The sequence below is a fragment of the Lygodium microphyllum genome, chromosome 23, assembly GCF_053477565.2.
Source record: "Lygodium microphyllum isolate KBCC chromosome 23, Lygodium_microphyllum_v1.1.10, whole genome shotgun sequence".
Lineage (NCBI taxonomy): Eukaryota > Viridiplantae > Streptophyta > Polypodiopsida > Schizaeales > Lygodiaceae > Lygodium > Lygodium microphyllum.
This window is the reverse complement of record NC_141157.1, coordinates 35,131,719-35,151,458: the sequence shown is the minus strand read 5'-3', so window position 1 is coordinate 35,151,458 and position 19,740 is coordinate 35,131,719. Positions and strand designations below refer to the sequence as shown.

Genomic DNA, 19,740 nt, shown 5'->3' with positions numbered 1-19,740 from the left:
CTTGACTTGGATTTATACCAGATGGATATCAAGACGGCTTTCTTACATGGGAACTTGCATGATGAGATTTATATGGAGCAGCCTAAGGGCTTTGCAGTACCTGGCAGGCAGCAACTAGTTTGCAAATTGAAGAAAAGTCTTTATGGCTTGAAACAGGCACCTAGGGAGTGGTATCATAAGTTTGATGCCTTTATGCAATCACAGGGCTACAGCCGGAGTGCTATGGATCTGTGTCATTACACGAAGAAAGCTCGTAATGGTTCTTTATTGATTTTGGTACTCTATGTGGATGATATGTTGATAGCAAGGAAAGCTCATAATGAGCTAGATACTCTTAAGGCTCAGCTCAAGAAGAGCTTTGAGATGAAAGATCTGGGACAGGGCGCTCATATACTTGGTATGCGCATTATACGCGACAAGCATCAGGGACTCCTCTACTTGTCACAGAGGGAGTACATTCATAAAGTCCTTGAGCGCTTCTACATGCAGGACGTAAAGCCTATTGGCTGTCCATTGCCTTCTTATGTGAAGGTATCACACGCTGATTGTCCGCAGACAGAAAAGCAGAAGGTCAAGATGGCCAAGATTCCCTATGCATCCGCAGTGGGCAGTCTTATGTATGCCATGATAGCCACTCGTCCAGATATTGCCTTTGCAGTTGGTGTTGTGGCACGCTATATGGCTACACCTCGCAAGAAGCACTGGGATGCCGTGAAGGGTATCATGAGGTACCTGAAGGGCACTGCAGATATGTGCATATGCTATGGCAGCCAGCATACACGAGTCGTGGGGTACACTGACTCTGATTATGCAGGACATGCAGATAGTAGGAAGTCCACTTCCGGCTATGTATTCACCTATGTTGGAGGTTCTGTTTCTTGGATGTCCAGGGTGCAGAAATGCACGGCTCTTTCTACTACAGAGGCCGAGTATGTTGCAGCCACCCACTGAGGCTTACAAGGGTGCAGAAATGCACGGCTCTTTCTACTACAGAGGCCGAGTATGTTGCAGCCACCCACTGAGGCTTACAAGGAGGCCATTTGGTTGGGTCGTTTAGTTGCTGACCTTGGTATTGATGATATCCCTACACTGCATTCGGATTCTATGAGTGCTATTCAGTTAGGCAAGAATCCGGTCTTCCATGCGAAGACGAAACACATTGAGGTGAGGTATCACTTCATACATGGGGTCGTTGAGAACAAATCTGTTGACCTTGTCAAGATCTCGACTGACCAGAATCCTGCAGATTTGCTCACGAAAAGCCTCTCTACAGAGCGCTTTGTCTTCCTCTGTGATGGGCGTGGGATGAGATGACGTCTTTCCTCATCCTGTTGTACATGTGTACATGTTGTAGTTCTTCTTCTTTTCACTCCTCACTGGGGCAGATTCGCCTTTAAGTGGGAGGTTGTTGGGGGTAAAGGCGCCTTTGCCTAGCCGTCGTGTATTACTACACTGACAGTCACCGCCACTGTATACTGCAGGTGGCGCGCACCCGTCACCGTCACTTTATTCTTTATTCTTTTAGTGACAGTTTGAATAAAGGAAGGCCCGGTTACACATTGTGACTGTTGGAGTTCCCATTTCTGATCTCTCATTTTCTTGATTTTGCTCTCTCGCCATAGCTCTCGAGTCCAACCTTCGATCCGTCGCTCCCTTTTACCCACTTCATTAATACATCACCAAAATTCCCAAGTGCAATGACCCAAATGCTGTATTTACCACTGTTTCACTGCAGAGTGAGTATTTAGCAATACATGTACCTAGAGAAGCTGTCCTTTTTCAACATTTGAAGCATCCAAAACTCAAAAGACTCCCACTCAACAGTGAATCTGCTGCAAATTTCACTGTCCAGTCTCAAATCAACTCAAAATACATCACCAATGTGAAAAGCCCCAAAATTTCTACAATGAATCTGCTCCAATTGCATCAAAACATCTTCCAGAACTTTCTTGCTTTGCACTCTATCAGAGAGTTGGAATACATTCAGGACTGCTATGAGCAATTCTAATGTGATCCTTTTGTATGCTGATGTAGAGTGTGCTCTACTTATGGAAGAGATGAATCGGAAAAACAATGCATCCAGTAAGTCTTCCAGTGCTTTGCATACTAGGGGCAGATCACAGCAAAAGGGCAAATATGATAGCAAGAGACCCAGTAAATCACATGGCAAAGATGTTGAATGTCATCATTGTGGCAAGAAGGATCACTTTAAACGTGATTGCTAAAAATGGAAGAAAGAGAAAGGAAAAGGCAATAAGACAGATGATAGCAAGGAAGAGAAGAAGGACAGTCAACCTAAGAAGAGCAGTGTAAAAATTGAAGAGGTGAATGTAGTCACTCATGACAGTGATAGTGGGAGTAATGTACTCTTTGTCTCTTCACATTTTGGTGCACATGCTTTACTTGCAGATACGGATGATGACATGCATATCTGGATTCTTGATTCAGGTGCTTCCTTTTATGTCACCCCTCATCGTGAGTGGTTCTCCGCCTATACAGGGGGTTGACATGGTGTTGTCCATCTTAGGGACAACTATGCATGTGACATTTTAGGTATTGGCAATGTGCAGTTACAGTTTCAACATGGCTCTTTCATTACACTTCAGCAAATACAACATGTACCTCAGCTCAAGAAGAGCTTGATTAGCACAAGGCGGCTAGATGATGATGGTCTTCATACCACCTTTGGTGATGAAAAATGAAAGATCTGTAAGGGATCTAGGGATATTGCCAGAGGTTGCAAGAGTTCACTTCATGTATCTAGTGTGCGTGACTATGTTGTTGCCGTGACTGAGCAGCCAAGCGTTTCTTTGTGCCGTGGCCGGTTCGGACACATGAGTCAAACAGGAATGAAAGTGCTTTCTCGTTTGGGTTACTTACCTTGTCTTCGTTATGCTGATTTTGAGCATTGTGATCATTCCATTTATGGCAAACATGCACAGACATCTCACAAAAAGTCTCTTTCTTTGAAATCTTCTCCTCTAGAGTTAGTGCATTCGGATGTATGTCAAATGCCAAGATTATTTTTAGGGGGAAAAAAATATTTTGTCACCTTTGTCGATGATGCTACACGGAAAGTATACGTTTACCCTATCCGTAGCAAGGATGAAGTGCTTGACAAGTTTAAAAAATTCTTGGCATTGGCTGAAAATCAGACAAATAAGACACTTAAGTGTCTTCGCTCAAATAATGGTGGGGAATATGTGTCCAAGGCCTTGCAGGCATTTTGTGACAGCAAAGGGATAAAGAGGGAGCTCAGTGCCCCTCATAATCCACCCCAAAATGAAGTTGCAAAGCGTATGAATCGGACCATACAAGATAAGGTCCGTACGATGCTTTCTCATGCTGCATTACCCCATGGTTTTTAGGCAGAGGCTGTTATGATAGCCATTCATTTAATTAATCGATCACCAAACAGGTCTTTTTTTTTTTTGCGCGGGGGGGGGGTTTCCCCAAGAAGCGTGGTCGGGCAAGCCACCTTCATATGCTCATCTGAAAGTGTTTAGCTACGAGGCTTTTGTGCACATTCCTAAAGAAAAACGCAGCAAACTTGAGCCAAAGTCCTGTAAATGCATTTTCCTAGGATATGGTGATGAGGGTGAAATGGAGTATAGATTATGGGATCCCGAGAAAAGGAAAGTAGTACGCAGCAATGACGTTATCTTCCGGGAAGATCGCATGCACAAACAGCTTGAAAAGACTGAGGAGGTCCGTAAGGTTGTATTCCGGGAAGAAATACCTTTTGGACAGCAAAATGTGCCCGCTGTACAGCAGCAAATACCTACTATAAATGAACCTGTAAATGCAGAAAATGATGCTAGAAATGATCAGCCAGCTATTGCCCATGAAAATGAGCCACTACATGTGCAGGAACAGCCAAGACAGCAAGCTGTTAATGTTGATTTGCAAGCTGAAATGCCAGGACAGCATGCTGAAAATGGAAATTTGCAGGAATAGCCAGCAAACAATGACCATTGGGTTAGGAGATCATCTAGAGCTACTAGACAACTTGACAGATTTGTTCCTAGTGCAAATAATGTGGCTGATTATGTCATGTTGACGGACTGTGGTGAACCGTCTTGCTTCAAGGAAGCAATGGACAGATAGGACAACAAGAAATGGTATAAAGCCATGTTGTCAGAGATGGAATCTCTTGGAAAAAATGGCGCTTGGGACTTGGTGCAGTTGCCTACAGGGCAGAAAACCCTTCCATGCAAATGGGTTTACAAGATGAAGGTCACTTCTAGTTCCTCACTAAAGTACAAAGAAAGATTGGTTGCAAAGGAATACAATCAGGAGCATGGAATTGACTTTGATGAGATTCTCTCTCCTGTAGTCAAGATGACTACATTGAGAACCATTTTGGGCTTGGTTGCAGTTGAGGATATGGAGCTCATACAGATGGATGTCAAGACTACGTTTTTACATGGTGATCTGCATGAAGATGTCAGAGTGCAGCGGTGCGGAAGCGTAGGACTGAGAGAGAGAGAGAACGCAGAGAGAGAAGGGAGAGAAAGAGACAGTGGACGATGAAGATCTGCTGTATAAAGAATGCTGAATACAAAGATATACACGGGCGCAGTGCGCTGGACTGCGTGTCTCCACCTCGACGATGCGACCTGCTGTCCACCTCGAAGTCTGCTGCAGTCTGCACTGTCTGCTGTCTGAAATCTGTGAACAGAGACAGAAAACTGCGCGGCACCGGTCTGTAATCTGCAACAGAGAAGAGTGTCCAGACTGCTGGAAATGTCAACTATAAATAGTCGAAAACTGCCACGAACTGGGGCGCCAGAAATAGGGCGCAGCCTGGAATAAGTCCGCTGCATTAAATGCAGCCGACCGGGCTGCAGTCAGTCGGACTGCCACGTGGCATTCCGACTGCACAGTCCAACTGTGCAGCTGCTGGTCCAACTGTGCAGGCTATGATCTCGAACACCCCCTCTCAAAGCCTGGACAGGGCAGAAGCCTGAGGGATCTGGAATGTTGCCGAAGTAGAGCCTGAGGAAGCGCCTTCGTAAACAAATCCGCAAGATTGTCCTCCGTCTTGCAATACTCCACAGTGATGGTCTCATCCAGAAGCTTTTCTCGGATGAAGTGGTACTAAATCTCAATGTGCTTCGTCCGGGCATGAAAAACAGGGTTCCTTGCCAAGGCAATGCAACTTTCATTGTCACATCGCAGCAATGTAGGACGAGTCTGGGGGCACCCAAGCTCCTCCAACAATCTCCGAAGCCACACAACCTCGCATGTGGTGGAAGACGCGGCCCGATACTCCGCCTCAGTAGACGAAAGGGCTACCGTGGGCTGCTTCTTGCTACTCCATGAAATAACACCTGCACCCAAAGTAAAGCAGTAACCTGTAGTAGACCGCCTGTGGTCCACGTCACCGGCCCAATCCGAGTCCCTCCAACCTGCAAGTACAAGATCTGACCCATCTGTCCCTGCGGGGTAATGAATCCCTAAATCAGACGTCCCCCTCAAATACCGAAGTATCCTCTGAGCAGCCTGCCAATGCACCGTCTTAGGTTCACTCATGAACCCTGCCAAGAGCCCAACAACAAAACATAGATCAACCCTCGTGTTGAGAAGCCAAATCAAAGACCCAATCAACTGTCGATAGCGGGACGCATCCGCCAAAGAAGAAGCTGAATGGGAAGTGGCCTTCCAGTTCGCATCCATAGGAGTAGAGAGGGCCCGACAGTCTTCCATCTCAAAAGACACCAAGAGCTCCTGTACATATCTCTGTTGAGAGATAAAGATCCCCCTCTGAGACTGATAAATCTCATGGCCCAAAAAGAAATGGAGTAGCCCCAAATCTGTCATCTCGAACGTCCGATGTAAAGCTGACTTTGTCTCTTGGACCTGCGATGCATCATCACCTGTGACAATCAAATCATCAACATATAATACAAACAACACACAACCATCCTCGGAAGTGTGAACATACAGCTGCGGATCGGCCTTGGACCGCCGATATCCCAACTGAGACTGGAGGAACGAATCAATCTTCTCGTTCCAAGCTCGCGGGGCCTGCTTGAGGCCATACAGGGCCTTCTTCAACCTGTAGACTTTCCCATCGGAAGAACCAAAGCCTGGAGGCTGCTCAACGTAGATCTCCTCCTTCAAATCACCATTCAGGAAGGCCGACTTTACATCCAACTGATAAACAGGCCATCTCCTATGGCCAGCCAAAGCAAGAACAGCTCTAATGGTTGCCATACGAGCTGTTGGGGCAAAGGTGTCATGACAGTCAATCCCTGGGCGCTGTGCAAAACCCTTAGCAACAAGGCGAGCCTTGTGCTTATCCAAAGTACCATCACTGAGATATTTGGTCTTGAAGACCCACTTGACTCCAATCACCTTCTTCTTCGGGGGGCGTGGCACAAGTGACCAAGTGCCATTCCTCTCAATAGCCTCCAACTCAGCTTCCATAGCTTTCTCCCATGGGGCGGACTGTAAAGCCTCCTTCACGGAGGTAGGCTCTCGATCCTGCATAAGACGAGACATCAAACAATAGTTGGAGCAAACAAGCTCCGAAGAATGCGCCTGGTGCCTCCGTGACCGCCGCGGACCATCCTGCGGTCCCCACTCCTCAGGAACCCCCTCGATCCCTGAATCACGGAGTGTGTCACGGGCCCAGCGAGGAGGAGGCCGAACCTCCCCTCGTCGTTCTCCATCAGTAGAAGACTCTGGAATGTCCACCGGTGGTAACTCCTCAGAAGGATCCAGTGGAACAGTAGACTCTGTGTCAGAAACAGAATCATAATCAAATGGCACAGGCTCCAATGGAACTGTAGAAGGAGCCAAACTCTCCCCTGGATCTCCAAGAACGGGATGCTCCTCACCCGTTGAAGAAGCCGGAACCTCCACAAACCGCACATCACGGCTAGTATATACATCCCGCTTGACGGGATCATAGAGTTGGTAGCCTTGGGACTGGGAGCTGTAGCCAACAAATACCTGTTTGCGGGAAGCCGCTTAGAATTTGTCACGGTGAGCTTTGGGAATGTGAACATAGGCATCACACCCAAAGACCCGAAAGTAAGAAACATCTGGCTTCGTCCCAAAATAAGCCTCAAATGGAGTCATCCCTTCCACGGCCGAAGTAGGGGATCGATTAAGGATGTGGACTGCAGTAGCCACAGCCTCGGCCCACAGAACCTGAGGGGTCTGTCGGTGCTCCATCATGGTGCGCGCCATCTCGATCACACTGCGGTTCTTCCGTTCAAGAATACCATTTTCTTGAGGAGTATTGGTATTGGCAAACTCCTGGTGAATGCCTCTATCTGCACAAAACCGAGCAAACTCATTAGACACAAATTCACCTCCCTTGTCGGATCGCAAGGTCTTCAACTTCCGGCCTGATCGGTTCTCCTCAAAGAGAAGCCAATCCTTGAAGTGCGAGAAAGCTTCTGACTTGAGTGCCAAAAAATAGGCCCATGTCATCCCGCTTTAGTCATCCACGATCAGCATGAAGTACGAGCTCCCTCATAGGGACTCATTCCTCATAGGGCCACATAGATCCGTAGATACTAGTTCCATCGGTGAAGAAGACCGCCGCGAAGCTGTGTGGGGGATGGCATCCCTATGCTGCTTCTCCCGTATGCAGGAGACACATGGCTGCTGGCTCACCACTATATCCGGCAACCCTCGAACAAGCTGTCCACGCGACGCCTTCCGAAGATAGTCATAGTTCAAGTGACCAAACCTAGCATGCCATAACTCTGACTGTGACTGTGAGGTAAGAAGAAGAGTAGAGAGGGCGGTGGAAGACTTCAATTTGTAAATGCCGTTCTCCTCATATCCAGATGATAGAACCTTCCTCGATTCACGATCAAGGACTCGCACTGTAGTACTGTCAAACTCCACCAGAAGACCAAGGGAGCAAATCTTATGAACTGAAAGGAGATGGTACCCTAGACCTGGTACATGCAAAACCTCTGAGGTATGGGTACCACCTCGTCCATCCGGAATAAGCTGCATCTTACCCCGACCTGCAACAGAAACTGAAGAGCTGTCTCCAATGAGAACCTGCCCACGCGAAGGTCGCAGCTGGACAACACCATCTGATGAAGGAGTCATGTGCCGTGAGGCACCACTATCAACAATCCACTCTCGAGCTTGGGGAGCCATCATCGCAGCATCAGAAGCATTCGGTGAAGCGTCCTCAATGACAGCTAGATGAAGAAATGCAGCTGATGAGGGTGCAGCCACTGCTCCAGAATCCTTGGTTTCCTTCTTCTTGGTGTCCTTCGTGTCTTTGTCAGGGCAATCCTTCTTCCAATGGCCAATCTTTCCACAAATATGGCATGTGGAGTCTTTGTCCTTATCCTTCTCCTTGTCCTTCTTGGACTTGTTATCCCCCTTCTTCTTCTTTTGGTCCTTCCCCTTCTTCTGAGAGGCTTGACCTGTCAGCGCCTCCGACTTGGAAGCATTCTGTCCCTTTAACTGTTCCTCTTGGTCCAAGACCATAGGAACCAACTCTTCCCACCGAAGAGTAGACTCTCGCCCAGAAGCAATGAGGGCAGAGTAAAATGTACCGAATCGTGGCGGCAACTGGGACAGTAGTGTGATCGCCATGTCTTCGGAGGAGATCGGCTTCCCCGCATTCTGAACCTGCATCTGTAGCTGCCTTAGCTTGTTAATGTGCTCCCGTAGCGAAGAAGACTTATTTACGGACAAAGTCCGCATCTGTACCTCCAAAGAAACCCTCTTCATTAAGGTCATCCGATTGTACATTTGATCAAGCTCCAGCCATATCTCACAAGCCACCGTCAAGTGCTCGATGTGAGCGATCACGGCTGTAGTGCATGATAGAAAGAGAAAGAATCGAATCCTGGCATTCAGTTTGTCCCAATGAGACTGGGCCTTGGCCAACTCCGCACGAGCTTCGGAAGAGAGTTTGGACTCATCTCTTACCGAGGGCCGGTCAATCTCCTCCTGTACCAACTCCGCCAAATCATAGGACTCTAGAATGGCCAACATCATGACGCGCCAAATGCGGTAGTTGTCGCCGTCGAGCTTCTGATCTGTAGGAAGAGCCGGTAAGACAGGCACCTTCCGGTCCATAATCGCCTGGAACTCCAAGTCAATCTCTGTAGACATCTTCACCTGCAATGCCTTCACAAACGCAAAAGCAGCCCCCTCTAACTGGGAAAACTCAGTCTGCTAAGGCTCTTCCGCGTCCTGAACCTTCTTCACCCGCCGGAGGCAATGAAAAAGCAAAACCTGCACTTGTAGGCTGAAAACTCAAACTTCCTCCGCGTCAAACAGCAGTAAACAGCAGCAAATCCACCACCTGTACTCCTTTCCTGTGCGCCCACACTCGTTTCAGCCTTGTTCCAAGGCACAGCCCTCCTGTCTGCCCTTAAACGCAAAAAACGCAAATTTGTGTCGCGATGGAAACTCCTCTTCAGGTTGATTCTGCGCTCAGTCAGCCCTTAAACACTGCTCTGATACCATGTCAGAGTGCAGCGGTGCGGAAGCGTAGGACTGAGAGAGAGAGAACGCAGAGAGAGAAGGGAGAGAAAGAGACAGTGGACGATGAAGATCTGCTGTATAAAGAATGCTGAATACAAAGATATACACGAGCGCAGTGCGCTGGACTGCGTGTCTCCACCTCGACGATGCGACCTGCTGTCCACCTCGAAGTCTGCTGCAGTCTGCACTGTCTGCTGTCTGAAATCTGTGAACAGAGACAGAAAACTGCGCGGCACCGGTCTGTAATCTGCGACAGAGAAGAGTGTCCAGACTGCTGGAAATGTCGACTATAAATAGTCGAAAACTGCCACGAACTGGGGCGCCAGAAATAGGGCGCAGCCTGGAATAAGTCGGCTGCATTAAATGCAGCCGACTGGGCTGCAGACAGTCGGACTGCCACGTGGCAGTCTGACTGCACAGTCCGACTGTGCAGCTGCTGGTCCGACTGTGCAGGCTATGATCTCGAACAGAAGACATCTATATGCAGTAGCCTGAAGGGTTTGTTGAACAAGGGAAAGGAAAAATGGTATGTAAACTCAAAAGAAGTTTGTATAGGCTGAAACAAGCACCAGGAGAATGGTATCATAAGTTTGATACATTCATGCAATCCCAAGGCTTTCATAGAAGTCAAGTGGATCATTGCTTGTACACCAAGAAGGCAGCAAATGGCAGCCTGATTATCTTGGTTTTGTATGTTGATGACATATTGATTGCTGGCAGGGATACTCATGCCTTGGATTCATTGAAGCAAAGTCTTCATGGCAGCTTTAACATGAAGGATCTTGGTGATGCAAATCACATTCTTGGCATGCGAATACTCAGAGATAGATCGAAAGGCTTACTCTATCTATCTCAGCAAGAGTATATCTCCAAAGATTTACAGCGTTTCAATATGGAGGGGGGAAAAACAATTGGGGTTCCATTGCCTCCATATGTGAAACTTAGTGCAGAGGATAACCCTACATCTGATGATGAGAAGGCTGAAAAGGCCTAGGTACCATATGCTTCAATTGTTGGCAGTTTGATGTATGCTATGGTTGCTACACGTCCTAACATTGCCTTTGCAGTGGGAGTGGTTAGCAGATACATGGCAACCCCTGGCAAGAAGCATTGGGATGCAGTGAAAGATATTATGAGATACCTCAAAGGCATAAAGGAGTTGTGCATCTGCTTTGGAAAGCAGAAGGCATCTGTTGTTGGCTTTACGGATGCAGACTATGCTGGTCATACGGACTGCAGAAAGTCCACTTTTGGGTATGTGTTTACTTTCACAGGAGGAACAATCTCTTGAATCTCCAAGCTACAAAAGTGTGTTGCATTGTCTACTACAGAGGCAGAGTATGTGGCTGCCACTGAGGCATGCAAGGAAGCTTTATGGCTTTCACGTCTTGTGGGAGAGCTTGGCATCTCAGAGTTACCTACTCTCCATTGTGATAGTCAAAGTGCTATCATGCTAGCACGGAATTATATCTTTCATGCAAAGACAAAGCACATACAGGTGAAGTACCACTTCATTAGAGATGTACTTGACAGCAAGAGCATTGAGCTTGTCAAAGTGCATACACATGATAATCCTGCAAACCTTCTCACAAAAAGTCTTCCAACAGAGAGGTTTGCTCATTGCCGACAGATGATGGGAGTTGGACAGATATATGTATTTCAGCTTTGTAAATACCTAGACTTAGTTGATTCTTTTCTCCTCTTCAAGCACATTGCCTTTAGGTGGAAGGTTGTTGGGAATAAAGGCCTCGTGCCTTTAAATGTGCTCGGGTGTGAACACACCCTTAGCACTTGTACTTACACATATATATCTATCTAAAAACCTACTCTCTGTCTCTCACTGCGCGTAATGATTGTGTGTCTAGATCTCCGTGCCTAACCTGTCACTACATTGTTGTACGCATTTGACCCTTGAAGATATCATCGAATTCTTCAGCCCCTTGCTGGTCATCAACCTCTTTATGCATTGAATTGCCAACATTTGGGTCATTTCCCACATTTTCAAGTTGCTATTCATGCTGAGAACCATGCCCAATATCGGTCATTGCATCCGTGACTAACCAAGAAATGATGCATCCTCTCCACTCGATCCCATATCACCATGTTAAGACATGTTTGCTGTAATTCATTGCTTTGAGCAATTTCAGCACTAATGCAATAGTCCCAAGCTACAATCAAGTGCCACGGGCCCACAATTCAAAGGATTTGACAGTATCCCGGCAACGGAACCATGAAACCAGCCTTCCCTCGTGGATGGATGGTAATTCCCTGATTACAACTTAGTTACAGCAGCAATATTTATTACAAAACTGAAAAATGCAAATTAACTCACAATCTTGGACAAAGGACACCTTGTTGGCCCCAAAATTTATGGCCCCTTCGATATTCCTTTAACTTAATTGAAGAAGAAGTTGATGTACAATGGGATTTTCCCAATCCCTTTCGGTATTCCAACTCCCCTTGCTGCCCAAAATACTTCACTGTATTCATGCCGTATCGGTCATGCGCAAATACGGCGTGAGTAGCTTAATTTCCAAACCAAGCTTTCCTCCTATTGCACCGTATTGGCCATGTGCAAATACAGTGCGAGTAGCTTCATTTCCAAACCACACTTTCCTCCTATCGTACCGTATTGGTCATGCACAAATACGGCATGAGTAGCTTCATTTCCAAACCACGCTTTCCTCCTATTGCGCAGTATCGGTCATTCGTATGTCATCTGTAAATGCGGCGCGAAGAGCTTCATTTCAGACCTGCACTTTTCTCCTATTGTGCCATATCGGTCATTCGTATATCATCCATAAATACAACATGAGGAGTATCATTCTAGACCTGCATTTTTCTCGTATTGCGCCATATCGGTCATTTCAAATGCCCCAAATTCATTGATTTGCTGGTCCCTCCACTTGAATTTGATTGAAAACAGCTTCAGCCCTGTTGAATCCAAGTCTTGGAGCTTCCAATTTTTGGCATGCTTCCCAAGGCTGTTGCTAAACCCTAATTTCTATTGCTACAAATTAGGATTTACAGCAAAGAAATCTGACATCTCTTAGCCTCTCATGATCGCAATGCTGTAATCTTTGGAGCAAGGCTATAGAAAGCCTTGAAGATGAGAGAGAGTGCTAAGGAGAGTACAAGAGGGTAAAAAGTGTCTATGGATGGGGTGCATACACAAAACAACTCAAAGAAAAATACAAGGAGTATTTAACAAGAAGTCACAATCGAGGTTTGTATGTAGGGTATGGGACATGTACCCTAAACAAATATTTAGAAACAATTGTTGAGAAACCAAGTCATTCAATATATTTCTTCTCATTTAATTTTGCATTGACAACCCCAAAAAGGGCTAGGCACCCAATTACCAGCATGCCACTAAAGACAATCTGTGCCTATAAATACTGCACTGACCCCCCTCATTCTACACTCTCACTCATCATCATTCATTCATCCATCATTCTTCTACCCTCTCTTCAACCCCTCCACTACTGCACACCCTACAAGGAGAACACTGCAGTTCATGGCTCATGCTGCCTTACTGTCGAGTGCCAATTTCTTCACCCCTCAAGCTGTGTTTTGGCTGCAGAGTACCTCATCCAATTGCCCACTACCCTCCGGCCGGTTGGTGACCCCCCTCCTCTACTAGCAACAACTTTCTCCTACCAAGCGTCAACTTCTCTGGCTGCATTTTGCTACCAAACTCAAGCATCAATGACTACGTTTCACCAAGACAATGCAATCACCTTCGAGCTTTTGCACCATTGTATCAACTTGATTCATTCAACATGATTTAGTGATTCATCATCCATTATTTTCTTTACTCTTCTTCCACGTTTGTGAGTTTTCTTCTCTCAATGTTTGCCATACACTCTGTGTTTCTCCCTGCAAACCCTACTCTCTCTCTCTTATGGTATGAGTGCATACCGTCTCATCGCTTCTCTTGACATGGTATCAAAGCAAATGTGCTCCGAGAGTTAAAGATCCTCTTCATCAAAGAAGGCAAAGACAGGTTGCGAGTTCGGCATCACCCTTCAAATTTCCCTTACTTCCAATGCATTATCAAGAGATACCCTTATCTTCTTCTCCCCTACACCCTCCCTTTACAAGTTTGTCACTTCGGTGCTATAGCCTCTACGAACACAGATTTTGGGTGCACCTCCTATGGGTCATACCACCAAAGATTGTTCAACTCCTTCCACTCCTACTTCACAATCCACTCCATTGAGAGACAGAGGCTATTTTCCACCAATGGCACCCCTAGAGCTATCTATTTCCTCACCTCCCTTATATCGCTCCGCGGATACCAATTCTAATGCAGCAATAGAGGAGATTCATGTGATACCCCTCCCTAACTCTCTCTTCTACTCAAGTTCAAGGGGCCAACTTTGGGAGCTATCAAGCTTCTGTTCCATTGGATCCCAAAATACATTCTTCAACACTGCCAACGGCATTTCTTTCGTCATCCGGCACTCCAAAGACCGTGATTTATGAGTTTCGTGATTCCCTCTCTCTCACCAAGGTGAATTCAAAGGGGGATTGTCTTTCTTCTTCTTCAAAGGGAGTTCCTATCCATCATGCAGTTCTTAACACCCAGTTGACAACCCTTTTCTTTCTTAAGGTGGATGTTTTAGCCATGGCTTGGTGGCTAGGCCTTCATATTCCTTCCAGCATGGAGTCACAGAGCTTACAAGTTCTCTCTCCAGATTGGGTTTCACGTTCTATTGGCTCATCATGTCTACTGTTCTTCGCTACATATTACCTTACAAGTGGAACACTAGGATTCGAGGATGGATCTTCTTCTCTCTCCCCTCTTTTTCACTCCTTTTTGGGTCTAAGAGGGGGTGTTGAGAAACCAAGTCATTTAGTATATTTCTTATCATTCATTCCTTTTGGTTTTGCACTGACATCCCCCAAAAAGGGTTGGGCGCCCACTTACTAGAGTGCCACTCAAGACAATCTATGCCTAGAAATATAGCACTGTCCCCCCCTCATTCTACACTCTCACTCACCATCATTCATCCATCTGTCATTCATCTCTCCTCTCTTCATACCCTCCACCACTGCTCACACCCCACAAGGAGGACACTGCAATTTGTGGCTCGTGCTCGCTTACAAATTACCTCATCTAGCCGCCCACTACCCTTAGTCTTCTTGGTGAACCCCCTCCTCTACTGGCGACACCTTTCTCCTACCACACATCAACTTCTCTGCTACATTTTGCTACCTGACTCCTTCCCGGCACCAATGACAACTCTCACATCACCTAGTGGCTATGTTTTGCAGTTCTTATCCTTGTTGAAGGTGTCTTTTGCCCAAATGCAAGCCACCCTACTGATTTTTCTCTTTCTAAGTTCACGATTCTTGCTGGTGATCTTCCTCCTCAACTTCAACGACCCTTGGGGACAACGTTTCAATCTCTTTACATATTGTTGTCCTTTCCTTCACCATTCAGCATTGCCTTCAATACCCTACTACCCTAACAACTGTGTCACTCCCAAATACTACCACTTGACCGGCTAGGACAATGTAGTCATCTTCGAGCTTTAGCTTGATCCATTCAGCATGATTCAATGATTCATCATTCATTATCTTCTTCTTTCGAGTTTTTGAGTTTTCTTCTCTGAGTATTTGCTCTACACTCAATGTTTCTCCCCCAAACCCTATTGTCTCTTTCATATGGTATGAGTGCATATCATTCTGTCACTTTACTTAATAACAATAACATATTATGATGATTTAGGGAAATTACCTCATGAAGAATTTATCAAAATATTATGCCAACACCCAGAGAAGCTCATACATTATAGCAATTAAACAATGCAAGCATCACCAAAGCATTTAGTACATAGGCTACCAAAACATGTGAACTGAGCATTTGTTGGCAAAGACAAGCACATTTGGAGAAAATTCAAAGTGGATTTCATTATTGGCAATATATGAATAAAGCCGCACCTACATATAAGCAAGCTTATTCATCCCATTCATCAATGCAGCAGTTGTAAATTAAGGGGAAATAGCTTTTCGCTTGATGGTGGCACGGTATTGCTTGCAAATTGATTCAAACGATTTTGTACTTTGTATCATCATCCACATCATTAGGATGATCATGATCGGAAAAGGGTGCTCGAGCAAGTGAACAATTCCCCGATGAGGGCACTGTCAAGTGGCACCGTTGCATTGCATTTTGCATAAGCATAATCATTTGCATTGCCTCTTGCATAAATCTAGTGCATTGGCATTCTATTCTTGTAAACATGCATCTATGGGCATTTATCCTTTTTCAATCTTTTGGAGTGGTCGACTCTAGATCTACCATATTCACAACATTGCATATAGCTAGCAATAGTCTCCCTCACTTGCTTTGCTTACTCCGCTTGCGTAGCTTTCTTCAACCTATTGTTTTCGCCTCCACCGCATACTCCCCACATTCCACTATTCTTCATCATCGACACCCAGTATTGGTAGGTATGGCCTTGTTTGTTTTGTAAAGGTCTTGGTCCCTTATCCTTCTCCCTTTGGAGCACAATTACTCAATAGACCAAAAACTCGTTGAAAAACCTCACTCAATAATAAATATTTTGAAAAACAAAACAAAAGCTCTCCATTAAAAAGAATGTCCATTGTAGTTTCCATCTACCTTTGCAAAACTTAGTAGGCCATTGGGTAACCGATGTGCACCCTTTATCCAATGCTCTCGCCTCTCTAGGGTGAACACTTAGGCTCCCTAGGTAAGATTACCATCAGCTCTATAAGCTTCATAAGTCACTCGGCAACCGGCATGCACCCTTTGCTCGATGCCCTACCTGCTTTGAGGTGGGACATTTTGGGCAAGAGAAAAGACAAAAGGGCTTGGGCTTGTTCACGGTCCCTTTCCGGTTCTAGTATTGAGCTTGAGAGGGGTTGATGAGCTAAAAATACATTAGGTTTGTTTAAGCAACCCCAAAACTCAAATTAGTCGAATTTCAACCTTTTATTAAAAAGAAACACCATCCAAGAGAGTTTCCTATCCCAAATGCAAACCCTAATTTGGGAGGAGGCTCCAAACTTTCTATAAATAAACAAGCTCCCTCATTCAGTCAATCTCGCTTTTGTAACTTGCAAGTGCCAAAGCTTCACTGTCCACAACCCGTACCCAGAGGATAGCTCAACTGGAGCTGTCCCAAACTGCTGTAAACCTAGTTGTTACTAGTGCCTACTACCCAGCCACTATTGCTGTTGGCGACTGTTTTCAGCCCCGATTCTGATGTTGTTCGTCGCGCAACTGCTACTGTCCACTATTTTGGTGCTGATGAGGCTGAGTTTGCAGTCCAGCTGCTGATATCAACACTTGGCGACTACCACTTGGCTGAGTTTACTTCTTCTAGCTGCTGTTTTTACCAGAACTACACACTCTCTAGCTCATACTCTTTGCCCCAATCCTCAAGACACAGGAGTTCAGGGGTCAATATTCATTCACTGCATGGTGCATTTGCTGCATGAGCATTGTATCCTAATCGGATTGATCCATTTTATTATTCTCTGTGTTCATTGTCTCTAAGTTACCCTAACCCTAACTGTGTTCTATTATCAGTTTGTGCTTTGTCATACAATTGTATTTGAGCTTTTGTGTAAGGGCATTTCTCTACAGAGTCATGCAGGGCTGCATCAGACAGTAAGCCAATTTGTGGCAACGCCCATTAAATTGGTGAATCTCCCTTATTCTCTGCATTGGTTCTTTTCCCACCAACTGCATTTTGGAAAAATGGTAAATGCCCAATCCTTGAGATGATATCACCAAGCTTTTTACAAGGGTGCTGGAGTTTGGCTGGGATGATCTGTTTTCCATGTTAAACTCCTGGTACTGGTGTGTCTAGTTGTTGGTTGGGCTGATTGAGACTTAAGATCACACTCTAGAGTCTATACTTGGGTCGAACATTGTTTGACCGCTTGGCAGCCACATTAGGTATTCCTCAATTAGATGTCATCACTGATACTCAGCTTCCTGTACTTCTGTGGTCGTACACTACACCAATATCCTCATGTTTCATTGCATATGTGTTTTCCTTCACAATGGACAATGACTAAAGCAATCCCCAACAGCTTGGCACAACAGCATTGATGCATTCCTCCTCCTCCACAAATCAGCATGATCATTTCACCCAAATTTGTACATTTTGGACATGAAAATGGATCTGATATCTAATGTTTGAGTGTTGACTGATCTAGTACAAAAGTCACTTCAAAGTTCAAAAAGTCAACCTAAGCATTGTGAAAAGCTAATATCAACCTGCAAAGTTGCTGGTGCAAAGATACTTTCATGAAGATACTTTCTATCTTCATGAATCCTAGCAAGTTGCTCTTGCACTACCATGGCATAATCACTAATAAGCAGTAAACCAACCGTGCCACTATTAAAATATAGAACACCCATAGGGCATTTCCAGGAACAGGAGTTAAAAGAGGACCCAATAGAGATTAGCATGTACAAGCAAAACAGAACACTTTCAGATTCTTCATGATATTCGCCCTTCACCAATACAAAATTTTGACAATCAAAGGATAGAAAATCTCAGTTGCAGCTAGATAAACTGTAGAAAACTATTGGAGGAGCAGGAAAAACCTTTTCTGGAACATTCTCTTTGTTGTACTCTTTTGGAGCATATGCAGTGCCAGCGCTGATACTCGATGATGGGCCCATACCACCCATGCTACTGACATACTTACGAAGAAAGGCTGCAAAAATAACCCTGTGAAAGTATATAAAAGACAAAGCTTAGGGCACTTTATTAGGACAAAACCTCCTTTAAATCATCAAATTCTAAACGATCCTAGCCAAATTCCTGCACTGTTGCATCTCGACACTTCAAATCTGTAATCAGAATGTGCCATTGCATATATCAGTTCAGACATTGGATAATCCTAAGAAGCTGTTCAAAGGACCACCCTCAATTGACAAAGTAGGTTTCCACATGCAGAAGAAATCCTAAACTATGGCAATCAGGTCTACCACTGCACTATTCAATCACTTTGGCCAAAACAAACAGAATAATTGGTTTTACAGTTCTGGAAAAGATTCATGTTTGTTCTGAAGCTTAACTAGAACAGAAGTTCTGACCTTTCACTATAGCCATTGCACTGTCTACAGCAGGCAAAATATCAGTTTCAGACAGAATATGTAAGTTGATAAACATGAGCAATAAGATTCCATAATATCTCTGGAAGGTGGACTACGGGTCCCTGTCACAGGAGGGATCTCATCAGTAATATCTCCAATCAATACGTGTGGACACATGATCCAGGGGACCATAGAGCAGCACAGGACCCCCTACTTCATAGATCCTTTCCTCTATTTGGGCAAATAACATTCATACTCTTCAAGGTATATGAAAGATGCTGCAGTTCCTCACATGATTTTGCATTACTGGCCACCACCAGCATGGTTATTTCATCAGCCTTGTACTCAACATCTTCTTTGGGCAAATAGCCAAGAAGATGTCTCCCCTTGATGGCCCCTGCCCACCTTTTATTTTACATTATGTTAAGGGAGCTTGCGCTTTGTACTTCAGCATAGTATAATTTTCATTAAGGTGCTTTCTAGCACGATTTTTTCTTCTTGGGAATAAAAATAATGATATCTCTGGAAGTGAAGGTATATGCCACCATCACAAAGTCTACTAGGTGAAGCATGCATTGAATTACAGAATGCAATATGTACATATCTACTAGAAAGCTAATTTGTAGCATATTAAATTTCTGATTAAAAGTTAGCGATAGAAGGACACGTACCACATTACACTGAAAAAGATCATAAACAAGCAAGTTGAGAGAAGCTCTTGGACAAAACGCATTGATTTAGCTCCACCTTTGGCATCAACCTACACAAAAACGTACAAATAAAGACCATTGTTAGATAAACCAGTGAACCAATGTCTTTTTGAAAAACATGATTAAACCACAAGTTTAGAGAAACAAACAAATAGACTTGCCGTCAGGAACTATAAATATGTACTTTTGTTTGAAGGGCCAATTTATTGTTCTAGAAAACATGCTGCCCTTTTGAAGGAGCAATATTGTCTGCATGGTATCTAAGATACATGAAATATTACAGCTCCAAACTTACATGCAAACACAGTTTAAATGACATTCTGCTTAGATGGCACACCAAATTTGTGAGCATTCAAAATTCCAAAGTTAATAGAGGAGTCTAGAACCTTAGAGAAAAGGTCTTTGCACATTATATCGCTTTAAGGAGTAAGCCTAATTTAAGGATTGAAATATTGGAAT

At 44.8% G+C, this 19,740-nt stretch overlaps 1 protein-coding gene across 4 annotated transcripts in view; it reads right to left on the bottom strand.

Moving 5' to 3' along the window:
• The window catches only part of FTSH11 (FTSH protease 11), a 160,501-nt gene that overhangs the window by 112,118 nt on the left and 28,643 nt on the right, over nt 1-19,740 (bottom strand). For all 4 annotated transcript variants that reach the window (XR_015688167.1, XR_015688166.1, XM_087664683.1 and 1 more), the window contains exons 4-5: nt 19,243-19,331; nt 18,077-18,203 (exon numbers count right to left, since the gene is read on the bottom strand). Coding sequence is in view for 2 of the 4 variants with exons in the window: in XM_087664683.1 (XP_087520809.1) it covers nt 18,077-18,203; nt 19,243-19,331 (216 nt within the window). In the remaining 2 variants the exon portion in view is untranslated. The remainder of the gene's footprint in view (nt 1-18,076; nt 18,204-19,242; nt 19,332-19,740) is intronic.